Source organism: Calypte anna, chromosome 2, assembly GCF_003957555.1.
Source record: "Calypte anna isolate BGI_N300 chromosome 2, bCalAnn1_v1.p, whole genome shotgun sequence".
NCBI lineage: Eukaryota > Metazoa > Chordata > Aves > Apodiformes > Trochilidae > Calypte > Calypte anna.
Window position 1 is genome coordinate 98,955,862 of NC_044245.1, and position 25,942 is coordinate 98,981,803.

Genomic DNA, 25,942 nt, shown 5'->3' on the forward strand with positions numbered 1-25,942 from the left:
TTCTCAGATCTATCTTGATGCAGCAAAATATCCTTTTTCCCGGTGCTTCTTCCTGGGCATGCTATGTCACCTATGCCAGTACTAGATTATTAATACTGAGCTATGAAGACAAAATGTAGCCTAGAGGTCTCAGATCAATGAAGCAAGAGTGATTAGTCCCGCCAAGTCAAAAAGTTATGGTTCTAGTTACCATGATAGAAAATCCAAAGACCCATTTTGAGGAGTAATTGAGAATTTGTGATTGGCAATTCTGTGATTCTGTGATTTGGCACCTGAGATGAGAGGGTTAGGGCAAGAGACAGAAAAAGGTTATCAATTCCCACCTTTTATTGATCTGTTTTTATTTGGTTTTCTTAGTTCTGTATTTTCTTTCTTATTTTGTTGTTTGTAGGTATTGGTTTTTTCCTACAAAGTATTCTTAAAAACATTTTCATATTGTGGAAATGAACCTTTTCTGCTTCTGCATGGATAACATTGTTTTCTTTGACTCTTCATACATTTATTTCTTCTTCCTGCATATGTATAAATAGGTGCCATCTCAGCAATTTGGGCAGAATTCTCATTCAGCTTAAGTTGTAATAAATGTATGAATACTGTCTTCATGTTCAGTGTAGACTTGTGATGGTCAGAGAGATGAGTCCTGACAGTTGCCCATGAAATAACTTACTTATTTTGAAATTATTTCTACACATTTTTTTAAGTAATACCACATTTTAATGCATAGCAAGGATCACATAGACCCATGTATAGTAAGCACACCATTTCATAACCTTTAAATGTTCAGTGGTCTCACTCATTCTCTTTCATTTGTGATATGGACACTCTTGAAGGTTTTGTTGTTCACTGGTCATATTAAGCTCAAGGTACAGAGCACCAGAGCCAGTCCAGGAGAACTAGGTTTGGGCCCAAAAGGAATAGGTGAGGAACAGGCTTATGCACTAATTACAGCACTAGCAGAAATTATAACTCTTACCCTTTTTACGTCTTTTTTACTGCAACTGCTGTGGCAGAGGTACGAGCATAATAGTTCAGCCTACTGTCACCCTTGTTTCTGAATATTGAAGTAGCTCCTGTTTTGATAGGAGCAGCAGTGATGAAGAGACAGAATGCCTGTGTGCTGCATGGCTCCAAATGTGATGACTGTATGTTTAGGCTTCCATCTTCTCTCCATTATTTTGCATAAGGATCTACTAATTCATCTCTTAAGAGCTGTATAGATGAATGATGACAATAAGAAAGCAATTGAAATGCTAGTATACTCCATTTATAATGGGTATAGCTAGTGAAATAGCCAGATATGTCCAAGAGAAAAGTGTATTTTCCATATCATCCCTACTGTATTTAATATGTATTGCACTGTCTGTAAATAGATACTCTAGAGAGTAAGAAGGCTTTTTCTGGGCATCCACAATGTTATTAAATGCTCCAGAGTAAGAGGAGAAAGTTGGCATCAAGCTCAGAGGTGAAATGAAGGATCTCACAGGGAATTTTTTTCCCCCTGAGAATCCACATAACAAAATGGTACAGAAAAGTTTGGTTAAGCAGGCTGAGAGTTCAGCCACTCCTACTGCAGTCTTATCTGTCGATGTGGAATTTTTTCCTGCTGAAGTTCAACAATAAATGTGAAACTGTTATTCTGATGAAAAGTATCAATGGTCTTGCTTTCTCATTTTTCACACAGAGATGCAGTTTTGCCAGAACTAGTGTTAGCTAATGTGAGCAGATTAGTGCCAGAGAAGCTGTGCTGTATTACACCAAATGAGAACCTGTCTCAAGACTGTTACTTTTTAAATTATTATTATTTTAAATATTCCCCTAAATGCCTGTGAATGACTAATTTTTCCCTAAATTGTATCTCTGGGTGGGCCTCCTGCTAGTCCTTCAGTTTCTCACCATGGGTTGATGTTTTAATCTGCATCACTCAATAGCTGTGTATGTCTTCTGGTCTCCAAGATACGATGGAGATTTGATGGTGAAAGCCACTGCCAAATCCAAACAAACTGCTCAAGTATGAGAGGGCTTTCCTTCTTTTCCTTTTTCCATTGTGTAGTTCTAAGCCACTGGTCTCATTTCCTCTTCTAAGTTGTTGCAGATCACTCAGGTTTTCATTAATTTTCTCTTTTGCACTTTTTCTCCTGTTCATTCAGCATCATTCAAGCTCATCATTTCTTATTCTCTCCTCTGCTTAGCGTATTTTTTCTCTCCCAAACTGCCCTTCAGTCACCACTGAGCTATCTGGCCAATTATTTCAGCCTATCTGACCAATTATTTCAGCCCTTGTTGCCCTCTCTCGGATCACTCATAGTGTCTCCATTCTAGTTTTTTCATATTCAAGTTCAAGAAGAGTTCATGGGGAAGGGTGTGAAAATTGAGGTTTGCTGAGGAACGTCAGCAGTCAAGGCACTTGTGCTTAATGGCATTGAGTAAAAAAGAAGGTTAATAAGTAGCAAGATGTAAAGAATGCTGAGCAAACCAAACCAAATTTCTGACAAGAAATCCTGTTGTGCACATGTAGGAGGACTACAGTCTTTCTCAGAGACAACCCTTTATGTCCTTTTTTCTTGAGACAGATCCGAAGTCGAAGCCATCGATGTACAACTCGAGCTTTGGTGTATCTTTCATAACTCTCCTGTTACATTCACATAGTAAAAAATTATAAGAAGATTTCATTGTCATATAATATGTGTGGTTTTTAATTCCTAATTCCTTTGTTTCTCCCTCTCTCGCTTTTGCTTTCTCTTCTTCTTTCTCCCCTCCTCCTTTAGGCTGTAAGAGAAAAGTTAGAGCCAGATGATACTTTGATGTATGAAGAAGATCTGGAGGATGAAGACTGTGGTGAAGCAGAATTTGAGGAAACCATGAAATTAAAAATGCTGCGTAGAATTGCCTTCATAGCATCCAAACTGAGAGAGTTTATTGGCAACATGATAATCACCACTGGAAAAGTTGTTGTTACAATTTTACTTGGTTCAGCAGGTTGGTGCATTTGAAAGATTTCCTCCAGAGCCCATTATATTAAGCATTTAACAAATGTGTTTTCAGCACTTTGGCACCTGGGGGAATAACAATAGAAATTTTTCAGGGAAAAGAAATTGCTGATGATTTTATTTAAATTAACTTTTTGCCAGGCACTGAAATATGCAGAGTTGCTTAATTTTTTGTACTTATGCTGTACTATCCTATCATTCTGTACACTCCTTTCCCAGTTAGAGTTATAACTAAATTGTGAATGTTTGCCTATTATAAGTGATCATAGTGTGCATTAATTCTGTCACTTCCAAGTATAAGAAGGAGCTGTATTCCCATAGCCTTTGAAAAATAAAAATAAAAGAAAAAAAGAAACAATAGAAAAGATTGATAGGTTGACTATGCAGTGTGTAAAAAGAGTGATAAGCATTTAGGTTTTGATGTGGTTAGTAAAAGTAGCTGTTTTGATATGATATAGCCAACCTTTTATAAGAAATTTGATTTAGTACCACATAATGAGCTACAGACAGAATGGAAGTGTACAAAATCACTGGAGGCTGTAAAGAATAAATTTTAAAATTGGTTCTTAGCACTGTAAATTAGCATTTATCTGCCTGCTCACATGTTTGAGTTGAGTACTTACATATGAATTATAACTGCAAGTGTATACTTAACATATAAATATGCTGATACGTGAAATATAATATGATAGTACAAGAAATGCTTGGTATTGGACAACATGGACTAGTCAGATGTGGTTCTTTCAGTAAGGTAAGATTATCCATCAGCTTCACATGTAGGCAGATGCAAAGTAATAAATCTAAAAAGGGGGAGAAAAGTAAGTTATGTGGATCACCATGGAGCCTGACATCAGGGAAGAGAGATGACATAAAATAAATCTAAAAAGTCTGATAGATAAACACAAATAAACACGGTTTTAGTGCCATTCTGAAGTTGCATGGGTGAATGTCACTCAAGGAGGGTGAAGCAGAAGGATTAAGCAGCCATAGCAAGGAGTGATTTCTCCTGAAAGGTGTTGGGCAGCTTGTCTGGGGAGTCCAACCCATGCCAAGAGTGAGGAGGTATTCAGCAAGAGTTACAAAAAGTATTTGAGATCTGGAAAGTCTGTATTCCAGAGACAGACCTTGAGTTTAATTAGTTAAATACATCCTTCCTTATGTAGTTTGCCAAGAAAAAAAAAAAAAAAAGGAAAAAAGAAAGAAAAAAGATGAATGGTGATTTGACTGTAGCCCTAAAGTACTGACAAAGGTACAAAGTACCTCAATTTTTTTAACAGACATCTCATTTAATAGAAGTAATGAGCCACTAGTTGTGTTAAACCTAGGCAATTTCAGACCAGAAATTAATTTTGAATTTTTCACAGCTAGGGAGTTTGGCTATAATAAGTAAGATTTTTTTTTTAATGGATAAAGTATATTTTCCTTCTCCTTAAGTGTTTAAATACAGATGAAGTATCTCTTTGAAAGAAGAAAGGAAATAGTTATGGCCTTGAGGCAGAAATCACTGGCTGAATTTTTACAGCCTCCATCATGAAGGCAGTCAGAATAAATGATCCCTATAGTCCTGTCATGCTTTAAATCTGTGAGCCTATAGAAACACCAGCAGGTTATACTCTGGAACAGGGTAAAAGCACCCTGTCTAAAGACAGTCAAAAATATGATGTGAAAGGATGTGCTGATGAAATTCAGGCAAAATGTCCCTGGACAAGAGTCCTTACACTATTTTGCCCAGCATCACATGTTTTTGCCCAGCATCACCAGAGCTTTTCGTGATTTTTAGCCCTTAAAATCTACTGTGAAAGCCCCTATCTCCCTCTCTCTTACCCTCTTGCAAAGACTCTGCTCTGCAGAAGCTGTTGGTGGAAATGCTCAGGACCAGCATTTGGGTTTGTCACAGGTCTCTCTGGGCAGTGCTTGGATTCAGACTAGCCAGGGACTGACCTCTGATATGCTGTCCCCAAAAAGCACAGGGGGTCAGCAGTGGGCAAGGCACAAACCCTGTTGTTGGCAAGGCTGGCCCAGCTGCAGGGCCAGCAGACCTACTGGAGCCACAGGCCACCAAGAGCCTGCAGAGCTGTCCTGAGGGAAGGTGACTCTTAGACATGCACTGGTGAAAAACTTAAATTGAGGCAGGCATCCCTGTTCACTTCAGTACTGTTTACTAGACTGGTATGCTGGATGTAAGGTCTCTTACATCATTTTGTTTTGACATAGGAGCTCTTAGGCATGGATGTCTTTCCTGCTTCCTCAGTTACTTTTGTGGGAAGCCCACAGAGCATCGTGGCTCCTTCACCAGTAAGACATTTTCACAAGTGAAATACTCTGCTACATGTGCAAGAGCAAAAACAATATATGTATGTAAGACAGCAGAATCTTTGTCATATGTAAATTGCAAGTTTCTCAGAATTAAAAATTAAAAAGAAAATAATAATCCATAAATTTACTGAATATTCTCTAGATATTTTTTATTTTCAGTATTTGCATCAGAGTTTTTTCAGTTTTAGTATCTTCAAGGTATGTCAAGATTGATATGAGAAGGCTTTTCACTGTTCATCTATCATGCCATTTTAGCATCTTTTACTTAAAATAAGTTTTGAAATCTAATACATCAGTGCTATCAGGTACTACTGGCTGACCTTGCAGCCATGTTTCTGATTTTCTCCATGCTTTGTTAAACATCTTTAGAAAGCAAAGATTTTATCTCAGAGGAAGGTCTGGAGAGCAGTTGCATACCAAGTTCTAAGCTATGGCATGAATGAGCTGAACAAAAAAAAAGATCCTTTTCTTCTAATCTCCAAGATAATAAGAGTCTGAGATTCTAATTGTAATAATTACCCTAAATTATAATTGGATTAATTTTTAAAATAGATTTCTTGTCACACTTAGAGGTTTAACATATCCTGCTATTTCCCAGGTTTTCCCAACCCTCCACTGTTTTTATTTTCACAGGTATGATGGTGCCATCTTTGACCTCAGCTGTGTATTTCTTTGTATTTCTGGGCCTGTGCACATGGTGGTCCTGTTGCCAAGCATTTGATCCGCTGATATTCAGCTGTCTGTGTGTATTAATGGCTATATTCAGTGCGGGGCACTTGATTGGACTTTACCTGTACCAGCTACAGTTCTTTCAGGAGGTTATTCCACCGAAAGATTTCTATGCCAGGTAAGAGAAATTCCTTTTATGTTTAGTTCTGGCCACAGTGCAAAGCTCTGTTATCAAATGGTGATGCAAATAGTTTTCCACCTAATGCTTTGACAACTGTGATGCAAATCTTCAGGTTCAGTCGTGGGAGAACTGAAACATTTTGGACTGAATGGTTTTGGATGATAGGAGTGGGTAAAGTCCCACCTGGACATTTTTATGCAGAGGGCTGGGGCAGGTCAGGAGGGGAAGGTGATTTTGGTTTTGGTCAGAGTGATCTTCAGATTTGAGTGAGAATGATTTGGCTGTGACAGGAGATTGAAAGAAATAGCCAGCAGCACTGATGAGCAGGCAGTGTACACATCTGTGCTTTTTGATAGAGGAAAATAAATTCTCTGAAGGTTAATGTCATAGTGTCTTAGCTGGGGCAGAATGTGTGTGTATGGTTACCATGGTACTTCACCTGCTTTACATGATATTAGGCTGTAATACAAAAATTCTCTCTACTCTTGCAGAGCATGTCTGTCTTATGTTTGTATCAACAGCTGCATCAGTTTAGTCAAAAAGCAGCGTTTATAGTTACTGCTGCAATAATTATTGATTGGGTTGGATTTCACTGGACCTTCAATTTCTACTTGCTTTTATATTGTGATCTAAAATGAGATGAAGTAATGGATGTCTTTTACTCATTGTTCTGGTTTTTTCTGCTCAGTTAAGACTGCAAGTTGTTTTTATGGTATGTATTTTTGGGGCCTCATTAATCGTTACAGTAAATTAAGTTTAAGCCTTAGCTTTATTTCTAGTAAGGCTATTGCTCTTTTTAAGTATGATAAATGAAAGGTGAAAGGGGAGTATTTAGAGTGCTGGGGAGAATGAGTGCTTTGTATCTTTCGAGGTCCTTCCAACCCCAAGGATTCTATGATTCTATGATTCTATGATTCTATGAACACACCTCTTTAAAACCAGTAAAAAATGAGCTGCTTAGCTATAGTAGCAGGTGCTTTAACACTTATTTTGGCATTTTATTTAGTACAGGTAAATAGATGTTTGTTTTGTGATGTTGAAACTGCTGACTTGAGGAGGCTGATTAGGAGGCCAAAACGTTGCCTACAAAAATCGGAGATCTGCTTAGGTTAGGTTCTTTTGTGCCACCTAGAGGTCAATGGATGATTTCTACCACTGGGTTTCTAAGATGCTCTCAACTTCCCTAAAACCTTTATATTATTTTCTCCGTGTATTAAGGAAATAAATGGTTTCAAAATTCTCAACTATCTGGTTATATGTATATCATGTCACAATCTTTTACCATCAGACACCAATAATATTTTCTCAAAAAGAATGTGTTTCATGTTATTTTGCTAGAATATGTGGGAGAAAAAAAGTTCCTTCTTTTAAATTGTAAAAAAAAATTTACCACTTACCTACACTGATTTTCATTTAATGTATTCTGAAGATTCTTTTCTGCATTAATTCATGTTTTCATAAATGATGTATTCCTACGTTTTATGATAAAATTTAGTTCAGTGCAAACATGCAGCTTTAACTTAGGCACTAATTTTGAAAATTGTAAGAATAATTATTGCAAGGAACTCACAATTAGATGCTGGAGTATGTACTGACCTTTCTGTAAGCAGAAAATTGTGTTATATTCATGTGGACTTTCTCTTAACTGGTACTATTAGGAACTCAGCTTTTTACACATGGTAGCATGTGAAGGACCCGTGCTGTAAATTACATAGGAAATAATGTTTGAATAAATGAAACAGTTATGACATTTTAACAGAAGGTGCAGAAAATATATCTTCCTTGTGTCTTTAATGGCAGTTCTTTTGAACTGTGTGGATTTACTTTGATATACTGTTAGGGAGATGTGTCTGAAGAGCATCAAGATAGGTGTTATTGGTGCTTGGAAGTGCAAGTCTGAGTGTCAGGAAAAGCCACTACTACAATTTTTAATTATTAGAGTAGGACTGGTATATAAGCAGTAGTTAGAGGAGGAAAATGAGAGATATGTGTCCTGGAATGGTGCAGAAAAACATTTTAACATTTTTCATCCTAAAAAATTGATACCTTGCTGGTTTAAGTACAATCCTTGTTTAAAGCAGAGCTAAATATATAGAGTTCATATTAATACAAGTGGGATGCTTGCACAGGTAAATTATATGCTGAAAAAATAATCTGATTTGACGAATTCTTCTCTGCTATTCTTCTCTGCCCAGACTACGCTGTTCAATGTATTTTTGCAATGGGAGAGCAGCAGATCAATCTCATACTTTCTCCGTTCTATGAGCTCTCCTTACTTAGTTGCAGTAAACTCACTGTATGAAAAAAAGGTATAGCAGGTACATGTATTTGCATGTGTTAGCTACAGTGCCATTACAAATAAACCCTTCTCCATAGAAGGGAAGCTGAAGTATAAGAAAGAAAAACCTCTATGTCTTTGTGAAGTTCTGAATCTCCAGGTTAAACTGTGCAAGGACAGATGAGAAAACTGCTCCTGTTGGGCTGCTGGTGGATGTTATCTCTCTCTGCACAGTCTAAGGCTCATGTTTTAAAAAGCTGCTAATCTTGGTGTTTCTGGGTTTGAGTTCTCAAGTTCACCAGAAATGTACAAGTTGTTTCTGATCAATAAAAAAATGTGCTGTCTCTGAACAGTAATGCTTTCGGCTTGCCACTGTATTGTTTGGTTTCACACTAAATGAAGTTAAATGATGCCAAAACAAGCTGCAAAGTTCTCAAGTTAACAGTATCTTTCAGCTAAGAATTGCAGCATCCTTGTGTTGCTCCTTCCTTTTAAGAAGCCTTAACCCAAAATTCAGCACTTGTGATTGTAAGAAATGTCTGAACAATGTCACCTGAAGGAAGTTTTCTTGGAAGGAATAGTCTGCGATCTGGTAAATTTACATACTTTTTTTCCCTGAAGCCTTATGGGATTTTGAAAGCAAAAAACAAAACAAAAAAAAAAGCTGTGGTGCTGTTAGCAAACATGAAGTCACGAAGCTACAAGAAAGTTTCAGATCTGTGATTGTGGGATTCTGGTTCTACCACGTGCAGACAGAGGTGGCATAAACACAAACATCCAGTGAAACACCACCCAGTGCACACTAGGATCTGTGGGCGGAAAACTGTGTAGGGTACTGAAAAATGTGTAGAGTGATGAAGTGTAGGGTACTGAAAAAGCTGAAGTATAGCTACTGTTTCAGGGGTAGGGCATGACAGTGGCAGAGATTGCTTGAAGCTGCCTCTACCATCACCAGATTTTCTTCTCCAGACCTGCCCATGATGGAGGAATGTGCAGCAGCTGTTCAAGGCAGTGCTGGAAGTTGGTGCTCTCAGTCCCAAATGGTGCCAGGGGGCCAATGTAAATAAAGCTTAATCTGCCCTTCAGTGAGGAGTCTCCTTGTTGCATAAATTAAAACTGGTTAAATACCAACTGATCGAATGTCTGCAGTCATTTTATAACTTCAATTAAAATAGGTATCTTCTGGATTGTCTTGCTGCCATATCGCAAAATTGGTGATTTACAGAGGTGGGAAAACAATAGCAAGTAGTATCCATTTAAAGCAAAATTATGAAAACATATCTGCCACAAAATTCTTTTCACCTGAGTTAATAAAAACAAGTCAATGAGCTAAAATGGCTTTAGAAATTATGTACACAATGCCACGGCCTGAAAAAATATTCAATAAAATATTTGCCATTTTTCAGATTGCTGACTCCTTTCTCCTGATGATGTTGTTGACTTTGGCAAAAGGATGTAATAGGGGAAATGATAAGGCCTTGCCAACGTGAAGAAATAGGATCAGGGCAGTGGTATGAAGTTTATCCTCAGTCAGTAAAGTTATTCCTGTCCAACACTGTGTTTATAAGTGTATCCATTTAAAGATTCACTAATCCAACGTAAATTGAAACCTCTGTGCTTTCTCAGAGTTTTAGGTCTGTGCTGTATTGCTGGTGGTTTTCTGGCAATTTATGTTCAAAATAGTTGAAATACAAATGGTTTCATTTATGGGAAGGACTCACCTAGCAGTCCAGGCCGTGTCACCCACTTGATAATATGTTATTTCACATCTTCTTTAAGTGAATGGGAATTTGGAATTACAGAACTGATTGCTTTGTTGTAACCTGAGTGGGGAAATCTAATCTAAGCCTGTCTTTTCACCAGGAAATTTTAGTCTGAAAGAGGCTTATAAATCTCTTTAAGCAGAACTTTAAAAATAGGTTTTACAGTTATTACAGTAGCAAGCTTGCTTGAATGACTGTTCTTTTTTTTTTTCTTTTTTGGGGGAGGGGGAGGAGTGTTGCACTGATATTTGCTACCAATGGTAGATTCAGAATACCCAGTTTGTTTTCAGCTTTATCTGAAGTGAGTCCAGTCCAAAACCCTCCATTTGAAATTCCTTGAAAGCTTTGATCTAGATTCAAGATTTTAAGACCAAATCCTCTTCTTGTCCAGGGTAATAGATGAATAAATGCTTAATCACAGTCTCAAAAATATTTCTGGAGTTGTCAAATCAGAGTGGGATATCCAGCTGTAATAATTTTTACTAAGGCAGAGGCTAATGAAATCTCAGGAGGAGAGCAGATATTGCCAAAATAGTGAGACGCAGCTGATCGATTACCTTGTTGGCAGTATCTTTCCTCTCTGCAGGCAAGGCACTGATCTCCTGATGCTTCGTAGTTTCTGGGCAACATGTTTCACCTGAGCTGCAGTGATGTGACTGCTTCCTGCAGTCCACTTTTGACACCTGTTTCAAAGGCAGCTCACCCTGAAAGGCAGAGTATTTCTACCCCTTGTATCACTTTCTAAGGTTTTTGGAGTCGTCCTGTAACCTGGTCACAAGGCAGTGTTAGACAAAAAGGAGTATTTAAAGTTCATTTGTGTATTCAATATTGAGCTGCCCTTTAGCTACAGCAGCTTTTTTACCTTCTGCTTGATTTTTTTTAGCCACTTAGCACTATGGTACTGCAACACCTGCTGTCAGGGCAGAGATCCCTGGATACCTGCCATGCACTCACTGCCCTTCTCCTGGTTCCATCTTTCTCTACTAGCAAAAGCACAGTTTGTAGGCACAGATCATGCCCCAAACCACCCTGGACCAGCCAACACCTTTGTCTGTATGGCCAGATAAGGTCTGAGAGCCAGGAATTCTTACAGAGGAATAGAAATCAGCTAGCATTATTCTTATGGAAGTTTTGCAGCCAAATTTTTTATTAGCTGTATAATTATAGAACCATAAAATCATAGTAGAGTTTGGGTTGGAAGGAACCTTCTAAGATCATCTAATTCCAAGCCCCCTGCTATGGGTAGGGACGCTTTCCCCGGGTGCTCGAAGCCCCATCCAACTTGGCCTTGCACCAAGGAGGGGAAATTCACAACTTTTTCTGTTAGAGATACACTACATCTGCACCACAAAGTGCACCACAACTTAGGAGACAATTAGCTTTAGCCCATCTGGTTTTTTTAGAACCTTACTTTCAACTTTTTTTTCCTTTTTTAATTATCTCGCAAAGGCACTGAATTATTTTAACAGCTTAAAAATGAAAGTTCATACTCCCTTTGAAAAAAGGCAGTAATAATCATTGCTATTATCACAATCTATTCCTAAACTGTGAGGCAGCCTGGGGTATGTCGGCTCATCTTGGCTCCCTTTCCCTTCAAAGGTGGGGCCAGATGATCTTTTGAGGTCCTTTACAACCTGGGCTGCTGTAGGGTTCTGTCATTCTAAGTTCTACTCTGAACTACATGATTCTGTGCAAGATGTTTTGTCCCAAGGCTTTGGGCATCATACAGAGTGAGTACCTCAGTAATATACTACCAAATTTTACCACACAGTAAAGAGTTAATTTGCTATCAGCTGAACCATCAGAGTCCACGTGGTCTACATTTTTTATTTGCTATCTAAAAAAGTATATCTGGTCTCCAGAGGGATTCACATTTGTCTGGGGCTGGTAAGCAGACAGTTACCAGAATTCATGGCAGCATGACAAAAAAAAGCTGGAAATATAGTGAAACAAGGAATACTGGAAATTCATATTAAATCTTCTAACCTTCTCTTTTACATTTATTTCTTCTTCCTAAGAGGATGGTGCACTGGTTCTTAAGCCTTTCATATTCTTCAGTTCCTTTTTAGTGTCTTACTTCACTGGAACAAGCAGGTGTGGTTTATATCAGAAAGTGCTGAAGATGACTGAGAAAGAAAGAGTCCTGTTTAGTGAACCCCTTCAGAATTTCATTACAAATTGAACTTTTCTCAAGACTGAAAAATGTTAATGCAATTTTTTACTGTTATGAGTTTCACACTTTTAACCATTCTGATAGCACTGTCTGGAATATATAAACATAAGAAAACCACTGGTGGAGTTCCCAGTCGGTTATAGCAAAATAAAGTCTTGGAAATGTTGAAAAACTACTCACTCTTCTGAGCTTTCCAGCTTAGTGTCTGCCACATGGGCATTTGGAGATTCATCCAAAATGAATTCACCTCTTTCAGCACTTATTCAGAGGTATTCCTTGGAGTTTCACTCATCAGCAGGCATGTAATAAATGTCCATGCTGTGCTCATTTTATAGCAGAGTTGTACTCAACATTGATCTAAAATGGTTAGCTCAGGTTTTGGTGGAAGTCCAGTGGTGACAACAGGGAAGTCTGTGTAAACTTACCCAGCTTTACTAGGGAGAATTTGTAGCCCTTGCTGAGCTCTACATGGTTATTAAAATCAGTCCCTTTTTGCTACATACTGCACTTTATTAAAATCAGCAAATTCTTGTTTGTGCCAGGATTTACAGCAAGTTTGAAACTCTCTGAAAAAAGCAGCAGATGAACTAATTAAGTGAACTGCAGCAGTTTCTCTGGCAGAGCAGCTGTCCCAGCCTCCCTGGCATTCTGCAGAGTGGTGGCTCTCCATCCCCAGACAGAGCAATTGGTGCTCATCCTAAACGCCTCCCCACACAAAGTCCCAGATTTATCCTTGGCAGAAACAGGCCCAGCTTTATTCACATTACTGACATTGCACCACAGGTGATCTGTCTTCCCTTGGATTTCTAAAGGATGTAAAGCAGAAGGCATGCTAAGGCCTTTTTAAAACAACAGGTTTCTGCCTATGGGAGACACCAGTTTCCAAGCCACGTTTTGCCCAGCAGTGAGCCCAAGACCAGTGAGCTCTGTGGCAGACTGATGGGGCTGGCTCTGGTTGCACATGGTTCTTGTTAATGGGGAGAGGGAAGCCTTGGCACTCCCAACAATGTGTATGCTGGATCAGGAGACTGAGCCTAAGCTGCAAGCATTAAAATCAGTCACCATTGCATGACATAATGTTGGCAACCTGCTGCTTCCTTGCTGTCTCCAGCCTCCAAATAGCTGTGTGTTCCTGTAAGAGCAGCAGAAGGTGCCTCTTTCTTAGGATGCACTGAAATGTAGGGACAGAGGGAACTGACAAAGATTTTTAAAGTACTGATGTACCGTGATAAACTTGCTCACTGATTCTGGTTCAACTGAACTGGGTGTTCAGTTGCTTTTGTAACTTTCTTCCTACTTTTTCATCAACTTAGACAGATGATTTGTATGGGACCAGAGCATCTGTCTGCTGACAGAATCTCTGCTCATAGTCAAGGAGAGCTGTATCACTCCACTCCTCCATAACCACCATGTGTCTGCTTGCATGGCTCTGATTCCCACACAGACACTTGGAGTAGATCTCCTGCCTATCACAGGCTGTCTCTTCTGTGGGCACAGAGATGATGACTGTATAGAAGTGACCCTTTAATTTTCTTCTCTTGTTTTTTTTTAAGAAACAAACCTACATGCTTAGACGGTTGAGTAAAACTGTCTAAAAAAAAGGACACAAAAGATGTGGACAGACATCAAACCTTCTTCTCCTAATGGATTTGGATAGTTAATGCTTTGTGGTATTAGGAGACTTGTATTACAATTACCAAACTTCTCCTGATACAAACTTCTCTTTCCTGTTTTCCTGAGGTCTGCTTCCCATCCTTTATTTTCATACACTGTCAGGCTCAGAAATTTAGAAGATAAATATTTAGCATTTAGGTAGCAATTTGTGTTTTCAACTCAGTGCATAAACATTGACAAATGAATCCTCCCACACTCTTTTAAGGTGGTACAAAAGACAGTCCTGACTAACCTCAGTCAAGCAGACACAGAGAAGTCAGTCCTTGTGTTTGCAAGAGGCAATCTCCATCAGTTTCTGTAAACACTCAGATTGGATGTGCTTAATCTCCTGTATATCTTTATTTAGCTGAAGCTGGAAACTCACTGATATAAACTGAGATAATCAGGTACAGTTTATAACCACTTTAAATCAGCTATATTATACAACTTTGGTTTTGAAATTAATCAATAATTTTCCCCACATTTCCCAAGCCTTGTTATTCATTATCCCATTAGCTTCTTCCCTATTGCTATTCTCTTCTCTTTTTCTCTTTAAAAGCAAATGGGAATCATTTCTGCCTTAGTGTATTCTCCACTAAAAAAAATGCATCTTCTTTGCTCGTACTTTCTACCTCAGAATCTTTTAACTTAGGTATCAATCACTCTTGCTTTTTTTGCAATGTGTTTCACCTCCAGCTGAGTAAGTAGAAAATCTCTTTATCCTCTGCATGTGTCACTGAACCTTGTAGACTGGCCCAGTGTCATTACAAAGTATCATCATTCCCTTTCAGAGGTACAAAAATTCCCTACCAGGAAAGTTAGATGAATTGCATAACCCTCCCAGATAGCCAGAGCTTGGAATGAAACTCAAAAGGTTTTGGTTGCAGTTTGTGCTTCCTCTATCACAGACCAAGTTACCTCAAAACTGAAGTAGGTCTACGTGGTAGACAATTTCTCATTTTCTGCATATGCTGTCTCAAGAGGTAGCAGTTAACCCCTTATGCTGGCAGGCAGTTGCAAGGTTAGTTGTCATACCAGGTCACTTGCATGTTCTGGTCAGGTAGCATCATACTGCTAAATGCTGATTCTCACCAGGGTTAATGGAGTCTCCTTTTTCCTGAATGATTTCTGCTGAAACTTTACACGCGACAGACTTCATAAAAGCATCCATCCCCCTCCTAGCACCTGAGCTGAGGACAAGAAGGCCATTTATGGGCAACATTATCTGCTTGAGCTCTGGGAGCAGGCTGTACTCCCTTCACATCCCCTGCTCCGCCTGTGTGAGGTGGGATTGTTGGCTCCTGTCCTTCTAGCAGCTCTGCCAACTCACTTTGAAAAACCAATAACCTCAGTTACTAATTGGGGTGGAAAGATGTCATTAAGCCATGCCACCTGCTGTGTGCCAAGGTGTCCAAGCTCTCCCTCTGGTAAGAGGAAGTCTTTGTAACTATGAATGGTTCTGATCACACTCTCAGTTTTCCCCCTGGTGCTTTCTGTGTGGCTCCTTAGAAGCCTGGACCTGTTTACTCATTACTTTCAGCTCTGAGTAGAAAATCAACTAAACATTAAAAAAATTTAAATGTTATTGGCATGATTTGAGTGGCATCCTTCCCCTGGTAGTCTTGCTCAGTACGAGCTGCCTTTTGTTCCTCCATACACTCTTAGGGACCGTGTGTGTGTGTGTGAGGAAGGAGAGTGAGGGGCAAACCACTGCACCTGGTGCCAACCAGTTTCCTCCTCTGGGACACCAGTTCTTTCTCCATCCTCTCATCCCAGCAGTGCTGCATCAGCTCCTGCAGTCTCCTTGCTCTCTGGGTTTCCTTTGGTTTGTATCTGAAACTGAAAACCAAACCAAAACCAAACCAACCCCAAACAAACAAACAAAAAAATCAGAAAGCAGCTGCTGCATTTAGACTAGTGTTTTACAGTTTACAGTTGCTAAAACATCAGTGATAGAAGAAACATCTCCCTAACCCTTTACCTAAACATGAGCCAGGCTGCTACTGTCAATGTAGAGATTATTGCTGGCCCTGGTAAGAAAGGAGATCATCTTTAAGGAGTCACCCTGGTTAAGGCATCAGGCCCTAAAACAGGGACCCTAAAGCAAGTTCTTCAGCAACTTTATCCCCATTTCACCTTCTTCCCATCCTGTGTGGTGGTTCTCTCTCTGGCAGATGCTCAGCTATATGTTTGGAATTAAAGAGCTGGTAAAAAATACCAGAGTCACTGTTTCAGCATGTTTCTTCATCAGCTGATTACTTCTGGGAATCACTGCAAAGGTCCCCAAAATCTACAGCAAATCACTGGTTTTCAGGTTCACTGGTGTGCTGATCAGGACAACATCAATGTCAATGCTCACCAGAAATTCAGAGCACATCTTAGCTGTGTCACAGGTAATGAAGAAATTCGAGGATATTGAAAGGAAACCCACTGATAGGATAAATCTTCTTCACATAAAGCTTTTGAAGACAGGTTTTATCTCAGTAAGCAAGGGATGAATATACACCAGTCCACTATTAGTGATAACAGTGGGGAGTTATTGCCTCTAAGGCAATGAAATCATACTGTGAGCTTTGGGAATAGAAAGTCAGTAGAAAGTTTGAGTACTGGTGAAATGTGGTATACATCTCAGAAACCTTCACATTCAGACTTAAATTCACCTCAAGGCAGTTGCTTTATTTCAGATATGCGAAGTATTTTAATGTCTGAAGTTTAGTAATTTTTAATGGACCAGTCCTTAACAGCTTCTAGTCACATAGTCTTGGAGAAAATTCCATTATCTGGCTACTTAAAAAAAAAAAACAAACCCAAACTCACAGATTATAGAGCAGATGCTACTTAACATCCTGGTTTAAAGTTGTTAATTCACTTGAGAGCAAAGTGATTTTATTGTGGCTGCTTATATGGTCATTTTGTTCTCCCTGAATTAAGATTTGTGTTGTGTTTGCAGTTTTTGTAAGCTTTTATATAATTCACAACCCTTAAAGCTATCCTTTCTCCTCTACAGCTTCCTGGATTAATGGCTTATAATATCACTCTGTCTTCATTATATAGATATTAGCACACAAGTTTTAAATTACTTATTTTTTCATGAGGTTTCTCACGCAGTAGAATCACATTTGAAATTAGTTTTCCTTTAAAGAGAAGTCTCCAATGTTCAGAAGAGAGTGGGAGATATACCAGGGCTGGTTTTGACATTGCCAGAAAAGTTTTGATCCAATAGAGTGATGGAAACCAAGACTTGGTAGAAAAAAAAAAGTAAAGTACTAGACATCTGCTAAAGAGCTATAGAAATACGATGATATTAAAACAAGTTAGAATGTTCTTCTTAGCCACTAACCCTCTATTCATTGTGCCTGTATTATAGTGTTTTGATAGCACCACTCTGAAGGAAAAAGCTTCCAGTGTACATTTTCAAACATTTCCAAAAAGTTATTAACTGTTAAACTGAAATTTATCATAATACTTCTTAACTCAAACAATCAAATTTTTGTGTTATTGTTACCATGGCACAGTTCCACTTAGCCAGTTCTGAATTATCCAAGTCTGAAGCAAAGCAGGGTGTAGAGCTTTTAAGCACTAAAAGTACTTCTTAAAGCTTGTATCACTTCAAAATGGATAAATGGGTAGCTTCAGCCAAGCTGTGGACTGGGGTTTCTGTCTGCAGTATCTCAGAACACAGTTGTCCTTCTGAACTGCAGAGAGGGCATCCTTCTCTGGGGATTCTTTTAATAATGAGATTTGGAAAGACATATTTGGAAAGAAAAATGCCCATTTTCCCATTTATTCTTTTTTTTTCCCTTAAAAAGCCATATGAAACCAAAGGCCTCCTGCTCATCTTAACCCCAATTCTATGGGACACTTAATGGACTTCAGTTAACTCACACTTCTTTTCTTCCCATGTTCTCCCAGCTCTGTAAAAACCTTGTGTTCGATCAGTGTACCCTGGAGCACTATTCCCATTGTGCTCTGAATTCCAAACCCTTAGCCCAGAGAGTAACAACCTTCTGGAAGGCAACCATGAGCCTGGACTTAACACAGGACTGGCTGAGTGCTTTCCAACAGCATCTATTTCTTAAGGCATATAGCCATATGATGGACTGGGGGAAGTAGGGTGGCTCATAGGACTTTTCTCTTTTTCTTTCCCTTTCCCTTTGCCTTTCCCTTTCTCTTTCCCTTTCCTCTTCTTCATCACGTTGTCCCCAGGACATTTTTCTTTTCAACAAGAGTCAATGCTTAGAGTTACAATGTTGACCTTCCAATACTTCAGGTGGTCTTCATCATGAATTATAATCTTTGAGGCAGGGGATGTGAAACATGAAGTTTTGACTTTTCTCCCTGAATATCAGCCCTCTTTCTCACAGAAGAATGCACAACCCCCACTCCTTCCAAAAACAAACCTAAAAACCAACCAACCAAACAAAACCCTCCAAAAACCCCTACATTTTTCCATTTTCTGAGATTTTATGTTATTAAGTGTCTCTTTTTGTAATTAAACTGTTTCTTCTTTTTCTTGTCTCTCCTTTCCCTGGCTCTCCTCCTTGCCTTTCCTCCCCTTCCCTTCCCTTTTCTCCCCTTCCCTCCCCTTTTCTCCCTTCCCCTTTTCCTGCCCCTCTCCCTTTCCCCTCCCCTTTTCCTGCCCCTCCCCCTATCCTTTCTCTCTCCCTTTCCCTTTCCGCTTCCTCTTTCCTTTCCCCTTCTCCTTCCCTTTCCTTTTCCTCTTCCATCTCCTTCCCTCTTCCCTTCTCTCTTCCCTTCCCTTTTCCATCCCTTTTCTGTTTCCTTTCCTTTTTTCCTGTTTGGCCACTTTTAGGTCTCATCTATTCAAAAGTCAGCCTTGATAGTCCATTCTCTTACCCTAGACATGCAGGCACCACTCCCCTGTCCTTCCCTGTGAGCAGCGTAAAATAAGAATACAATAGAAGATATCCAGATGACAGAAAGGTTCAGACAGTTCATAAAATGCAAGAGAAATACAGAAGTTCTACAAAGATGGATTCCCCAGATTCAACTCAGCACAGTCTCTGATGCCATCGCTGTGCATAAACCATGTGATATATACTGGCCCCAGCAAAAAAATTCCTGTAATCATAAGTACTAAATCAGGAAATACAGATCCTGATGTGGCTTGATGCAGACATTTTAGTCAAACTGTAATCTTCATTGCCCTGCTCTGGATTTAATTTCCAGTCTGCTACCATGTCAAAGACTTGCAGACTTGTATTATTGTTTTATTTTATTACTCTATGGTAAATCTTTTCCTGAAGCAGGAAGCAAGTCCTGTGAAATAATCTCTCCTGTCTAAATCACTCAGTATTTGTAATGTACATCTAGGTTATTGTGGATAGAAAGCAAATGTTACATTTAATAACAAGGATATTTGGATGAAGAAAGCTTGAAATAGCTGTAAAAAAGTCTTGGAAATTATAAGGTACCATCTATGATATGATGATTTTCCACAAAATTCTGTGTGTGTTAGTGTTCTAAATTAAAACCATAGTTTGAGTTCTTCATTCCCAAATCTAGATCATATATTTCAGTATGGATAACTCATTGTGCAGTATACATACATGTAGTAGCAGCTATGTTCTAAAGGCTAAAAAAAGGATTACTCTCCCCTGCTGGCAGACCTCCATACCTTTCTGTTCTCTTTGTCAAAGCATCTATGGAGGCGAGACTGAAACTTGCAGGTTTTCTCAGTGTTGTGATTACTCAGTAATATCAGTGCTGAAACACCACTACAACATGAGATCTGAAGTTTCCAAATCAATGCCACCTAAGTACTCCCCAGCCTCTTCAACTACTATTATTAACCTTAAAGAAATGGGCATGGTTTAAAAAGCGGTAAGCATTGCAAAGGACAGCAGTTGTGCCTAAAATCTCCAGATTGTTCCTTCTTCTGTGAATCTATTTATTGATATTTAATCCAACTACACAATTCTCTGTAAGAACGTACATTGTTATAGCTTCCCTTGATAAAAGAGAGCATGATCACATTTGTTGTCAGTTTTCAAACATTCTGCCTTTACAGATTATGGAATCAGTAGCTTCTGGCTTCCAGCAAGCAATGTAGTATTTCATGGAATACATGTACAGATTTTTCTTTCTTCCTTTTCCCTGCAGTTAGCTGGTTTCACTCTAATTTTTGGCCCTATCTCTCTGGAAAGAATTTTTAGTCATATAAAGCAGAAGGGTTAATATATTAAGAGAACAGCTGGCCTCTTTCATTCTTCTCCCTGGCCTTTCAGTCTTTCTTAGTGAATTCTGTTTCTTTTCCTTATTTTTTTATGAATGAAGAACATTTAAAGCTATGTCATAGTATTAATATATGCAGTTATTTTATTGACATAGTCTTGTATCTCTCAATTTGTAATAAGTGCTGTTGAGAAAAATCTTTAATACATCTGCACATCATTTGAAGCTTTTATATGTTTACCAATGAAGCAAACCCAGAGAAATTCAGTCACCATACATTGATACCTGGCTTGAACATATTAAAAAAACCCCATAGCATCATGCAAACTCATGAGCATTTGTAATTAGTCCAGTAAGGCTGAGCAACTTCTGGCAAGACTGAGAGCCGTCGGCACTCACTGACCCTTCAGAGGAAATGCAATCAATAGGACATGGTAAGAGACATTTTCCTGCCACTGTGAATCACTTCTTGTCCCCTTTGATCGAAAGCACCGAATGAATTTTTCATGTGCAGTTTACACATTGTTAGGAGTTATGATGCACTCATGAGAAAAAATGTTGTATGTCTTTTGCTTCCACTTAGTGAGTCAGAAGTAAGTCTATAAAACATTGTAAGTTATTACCTTGGAGGTTTTCTGCATAAAGCATTTTTTTTATTAATGTATTTTGATGTGTATTCATGAGTGCTGTATGCAAGACAATTATTTCTGTAATTTTTGTTCTCAGTCCAAACAAATGAAACCACTCTCAAACTCAGAATTGCAAGCCAAGTCAGCTCAAGTTTTTGCACACAAGTTAAAATAAATGAAAGAACTTAAGATATTACTTTCATTTTCACTCAGACTGGATTTTCTAAATGTCCAAATAGTTGTGGTGAGTATTGGTAGTCATGAATTCAGGATTTCTCTCTCTGACTCCAAATCTTCTCATATAGTGGGACTCCCCTCTCCACCTCTACCTCCATCTCCTACTGCAACTCCCTATTCTTTTCCAAGTTAGGTATTTTCAGGTATTTTGTGCCATTTTTATTTCCTGCTCCTTTGGTGATGGTTTTTGGACACTCAGCAGCATGCTCACTAGATCTGGGAAGACAAAAGAGATGAAACAGTTCCTTAGGCAGGCAAGGTACCAGGCATTACTTGGGAGAGAAAATAAAAGAAAGCTTAATTGTCTTTGAATTATTTTTCCTTGGTTTTGTGTCCTAAGGCATCAAGATTTTGCAATGAACAGTTTAGAAATTGCAGGTCTAATACAGTAGCAGTAAAACTGCATTCACTGATTTCCTAACAGATGTTAAACTGTCCAAAGAAGCCCAAAAGTTTTTGGACAAACATGCAAATTTAGGCTTCTACTCTGGTATTTTGGATCATGTCCACATGTGACCCCAAGGCTGTATGAAGAGAGGAAAGCTGAGCAGTGCAGTGGATGTGGACTGTAGATGCTTGTTCTGGATCATTGCCTGAGGCTGCTATAAACTGAGAAGCTCAGAGAAAATATGGGAAAATTACTCCTGCCCTGTTGTGTAGTGAAAAATACGCAGAGTTGTAGGAAGATGCAGCAACTGGAAATTTCACCTGGACAAAACTGTAGAAAATAACAAGGCAGTAGATCTGCTATCATTTGAAATTGACTGAATGCCTTTTAAAACTATAAACTGTAGCTCAGACAGAAGCTATTTGTTCAATACAAGAATTATTGAGTGTCCTACTTGTGCAGGAAATCAGAATTATTACTTCCCTTCCCAGCATTGAAACTTATAACTCAAATCCTGGTTTGAAATCAACTCCTAAAATGTCAGTACATGCAGCATCTAAACAAACAAAGGTATTTTTGCAAAGAAAAGGCTCCAGATAATTTTTACTGTAGCCAAAATTCACAAACATTCACAGTCTTAATACATCTGTAACTACTGTGTTTGATAAATGTGTATGAGACATATCATTATTTTTTTGTTTATTTAACTGGTTTTATTTATATTTAATACCATGACTATTTACTAAGATCAGTTACTTTGCTATAATTAATGTAATAATTAAATAATGCATGCTGCAGAAGTTTTAACAATATAGATATAATGTGCTAATAAAATGTGGTATTTCAGCAGCTCCTTAGGTCAAACATCTGTGGCTGCAAAAGAAATTTGTTTTTCTGTTTTGTATTAAAATTGAAGTTGGTTTCCTGATTTTCAGTGCTAGGCTACATAAAAAGTAGTGTGTTTTTATTGTCACAGCTTACAGCTTTGTCAGAGAGTCAGAAAAGATGAAAGCAATTTTGCCAAAAAGATGTTTCACAGATTCACTAGAAAGCTCTGCAGGAAAACAAGTTTAAAGAGCATGAACTGGACAAAAAGGCATCACCTTTATTTTAAGAACTCTTTTTCACTGTGTTGTTTAGGAGCATGATTTCTATTCTACCTTTTTTTTTTTTTTTTTTTTTTAATGAAATACATTTTTCAGAATACTTATCAGGACTTCAGAAAAAACCAGAATTTTTACTTCTTTGTGAGAACAGAGAGATTGATCTATTGCATCATGTGAGCCTCCAGCTGTTTTAGATGTTCCACACAGTCTTTTCAAAAGCAAAGTATTTCCATTAGTAAATGTTTCCTTAGTATTTGTTTTATATTTCTTTTGTATCCAGATATGAGTATGCTTGTCTTATCTTGGATTCATTCTCACTTTACTGAGGGGATACATGTATGTTGTCCAAAACAAAGTAACACCAGGATCAGACCTGGGCACCAATGGAGCTGATTGTAATTAATACTGGTTGTAATGACGTCTTGAAGTATACATCTTGAAATAGTGCCATGATATATGTTGCTTACTGTAAATTATTACATGGTTTATGGCAGTCGTTCCTGTGTATTTAGAAACTTTGAATGAGAAAAGATGTCTCTCTGTCTCTGAAAAATGTTCTTCACCAGTAGTTCTCATTGAAGATGATGAAGAAGCATAAATGTTGAATAAGTAACAACTTGTACAGCAAGAACAGGCAGAAAGAGTGTTCCTAAGACATCTGAGCATTTTGAATTTGATAGTCAGGGAATGCTGTGTGACAATCACATCTCAACAGCCAAGGAGAATTAAGAAATGAGCAGTTGTTCTGGATTCCAAATTTGTGAGGTAAAGTGATACGGGTTAAATAAATACCTGTATTTAGTTGCATTGTAACTTTTGTATATTTGATGAATGCAGGGCTGGAAAGTAGCAGAATTAAGCCCAATAGTAAAATGTATGGGTAGTTTGAAGCAAGAAAAGGAAACTTAAAAGAATGAGGATTTAACTGAAACATAATCAAGTTTCTTAACTGGTACAATTATGTGGAATATTTCTTCAGTGAAAATAAAAGTAAAACACAAGCTTTTGGGACTTTACAGTTACAGCACGTAAGACTATGTACTATAGGAATGGAATGGAATATGTGATGTGAAGATCACATCTGCTTGTCATAAGGGTTGAAGGGTATTCATAAACAGATCTTTCCTTAATTTTTGTAGGAAATAGTGTTCACTGTTAATGGATAGACTACTTACTTCAGCAGAACTGGATTTCACTCTGATTATGACATGTCTGTGAAACAGAAATAGGATAATTTGTATGTGCTTCCACAGAAAAGCTTAAAATGAACCAAAGATGGACAAATCATAACAAGATGGAGCCAAACCATAACACCAGCCCTCAATGTGCTTGGCTGCTATGGAAGTTTGAATCTGGGTCAACTCCAAACACATCTCTGCCAGTTCCTTTAAGTTACAACACTTTATTTTGTATGCAGGATTTTTTATTTGTTTTGTTGTCTGTTTTGGTTTTTTGTTTTTGTTTCATACCTTGGATCCACCGGAAACTCAAAAGCTCTGAGAAGTCCTTAAGTTTATAGCCTGTGGCTTGTGTTGACAATCAGAACAGAAATAAATGCTGATAAATTGTTCAATTAGCAGTTAATGATATTATACCCTTTCCAGAAACCCCTAGTCAATGAACAGGTATAATATCTTCTTTTTTATATTCTTTTCACTCTATAGCATACAAAGAGCAGATTTCAGGCCATACATGTCATTTTTTGTATTCATTCATCTTTCCACGTTGGATCTTGTAAGAAAAAGGAAGAAGTAATATTTTAGAAATTTATTATTTACAATTAAAACCCCTAGCAGAAGACTTTTTTTTTTTTTTTTTGGTTGATTCTTTCTGAGTAGCAATAGATTGTTTTGATTTTATTTTGATCAAGAAATAGTTCTCCTTAAACTTCTCTTTGAATCAAATTTATTTCTTGTAAAAACTGAAAACTTTCATACACGTTGTGGAAGATGAAGCTTTGCCAATAAAACAAAACTTCTTATAATGAAGACTGACATAACTACTGATAAATCTCTGTGGTATCTTTGGAACTCCATAAAACATCTTACACTGAAGGAACCAGATTAATTTTTACTTCCTACTAGTTTTGTTTCAGCACCTCGCATATCTATCATCTAACACAAAGCATCTGACATCTTGTCTTAAATTTAAAATGTTGGGGATTTCTTTTTATTCTTCACTATTTTTTCCAAAATAAGTTTCTTACTTGATAGGCATATTGTGAGATCCTAGTTTTTTCCAGAAATAGTAACTATTGAAATATATACCGCAGATGCATTAATTATGTGATTCATTTATTTTGCTTAATAATGTGATAATCCATAACGATTGCCTTTCTAAATGTCTGCCTTTTCTGTTCACAACAACTATGAGTTCAGTGGAGGTCTGTATGTTTATAAACATTTGCATAATTAGATAGAAAATTATTAATATAATTATATTTAATATATATGTATATACACACATGAGTAACCTGTTCAATGTCCTGAAGAGATGTACTTTGCAGTTTTGTTCTGGCAGAGTGAGATTTTCTGCAATGTGCCAGGACAAAACTATAAAGTACATCTCTTCAGAGAAGATAAATATATATATATATATGTACACACATACTTTAAATCTCATGCCACTGTGCTTTGTCAAATGGTCTTGCATTGGGATTTTCTCTCCTCTTTTTCTGTAGCACTGGACCTACAGGGCACAGGCCATTTAGGGTTTTCACAGTGGATATAGTAGATATAATAATATTATACTCTCATTTTTCATGTTGAAAGCCAAGTTCAAAATCTTCTCCTTTTCACTAAATTTTGTGGAATTAAAATATTGACTTATCATTTGGATAGATAGCAAATATTGGTTTTGAAAGAGCCATCACTATCATAGGTAAGAAAAATATTACCAAAATTTTATTTAAACATTGTAAGTTTTGGCATTTATTCTCTAACTCTGTTTTTTTTCTATCCCCAGGTTGTTTGGTGTGACTTCTCTTACACAGACAAATTGCTCAAGCACTTGGATGATCATCAAAAATCAGGAGTTACATTGGTATCACCACGCTAATCCTATCTTACTGCTGGTGATGTACTACACCCTCGCAACCCTTATCCGCCTTTGGTTACAGGAGCCCGTTGTAAGGGTAAATTCCTTCTCTTTTCTGGTGCTAGTGACTATGAGACAAGCCAAGTGTTAATCTTGCTATCAGAGGTGCAAACATTCAAGAAAGTTAAGGGACATTGACAGAGAGTGCAAGTTGGTACTTTGAATTTGGTCTTTTTGATAAGTGTCTTCAAAAGTCCGATCTTGCAGCAGTTATGTGGAAATTCTCCTTACTCAGCAGGACTGTTTATGTAGGGACTATGATGGGAGAGCA

General features: G+C 37.9%; 1 protein-coding gene across 1 annotated transcript in view; it reads left to right on the forward strand.

Annotated features, from left to right (window-relative positions):
• The window catches only part of PIEZO2 (piezo type mechanosensitive ion channel component 2), a 309,202-nt gene that overhangs the window by 180,185 nt on the left and 103,075 nt on the right, over window positions 1-25,942 (forward strand). The window contains exons 6-8 of the mRNA XM_030444928.1: window positions 2,766-2,976; window positions 5,937-6,150; window positions 25,540-25,708. Of these exons, the coding sequence (XP_030300788.1) occupies window positions 2,766-2,976; window positions 5,937-6,150; window positions 25,540-25,708 (594 nt within the window). The remainder of the gene's footprint in view (window positions 1-2,765; window positions 2,977-5,936; window positions 6,151-25,539; window positions 25,709-25,942) is intronic.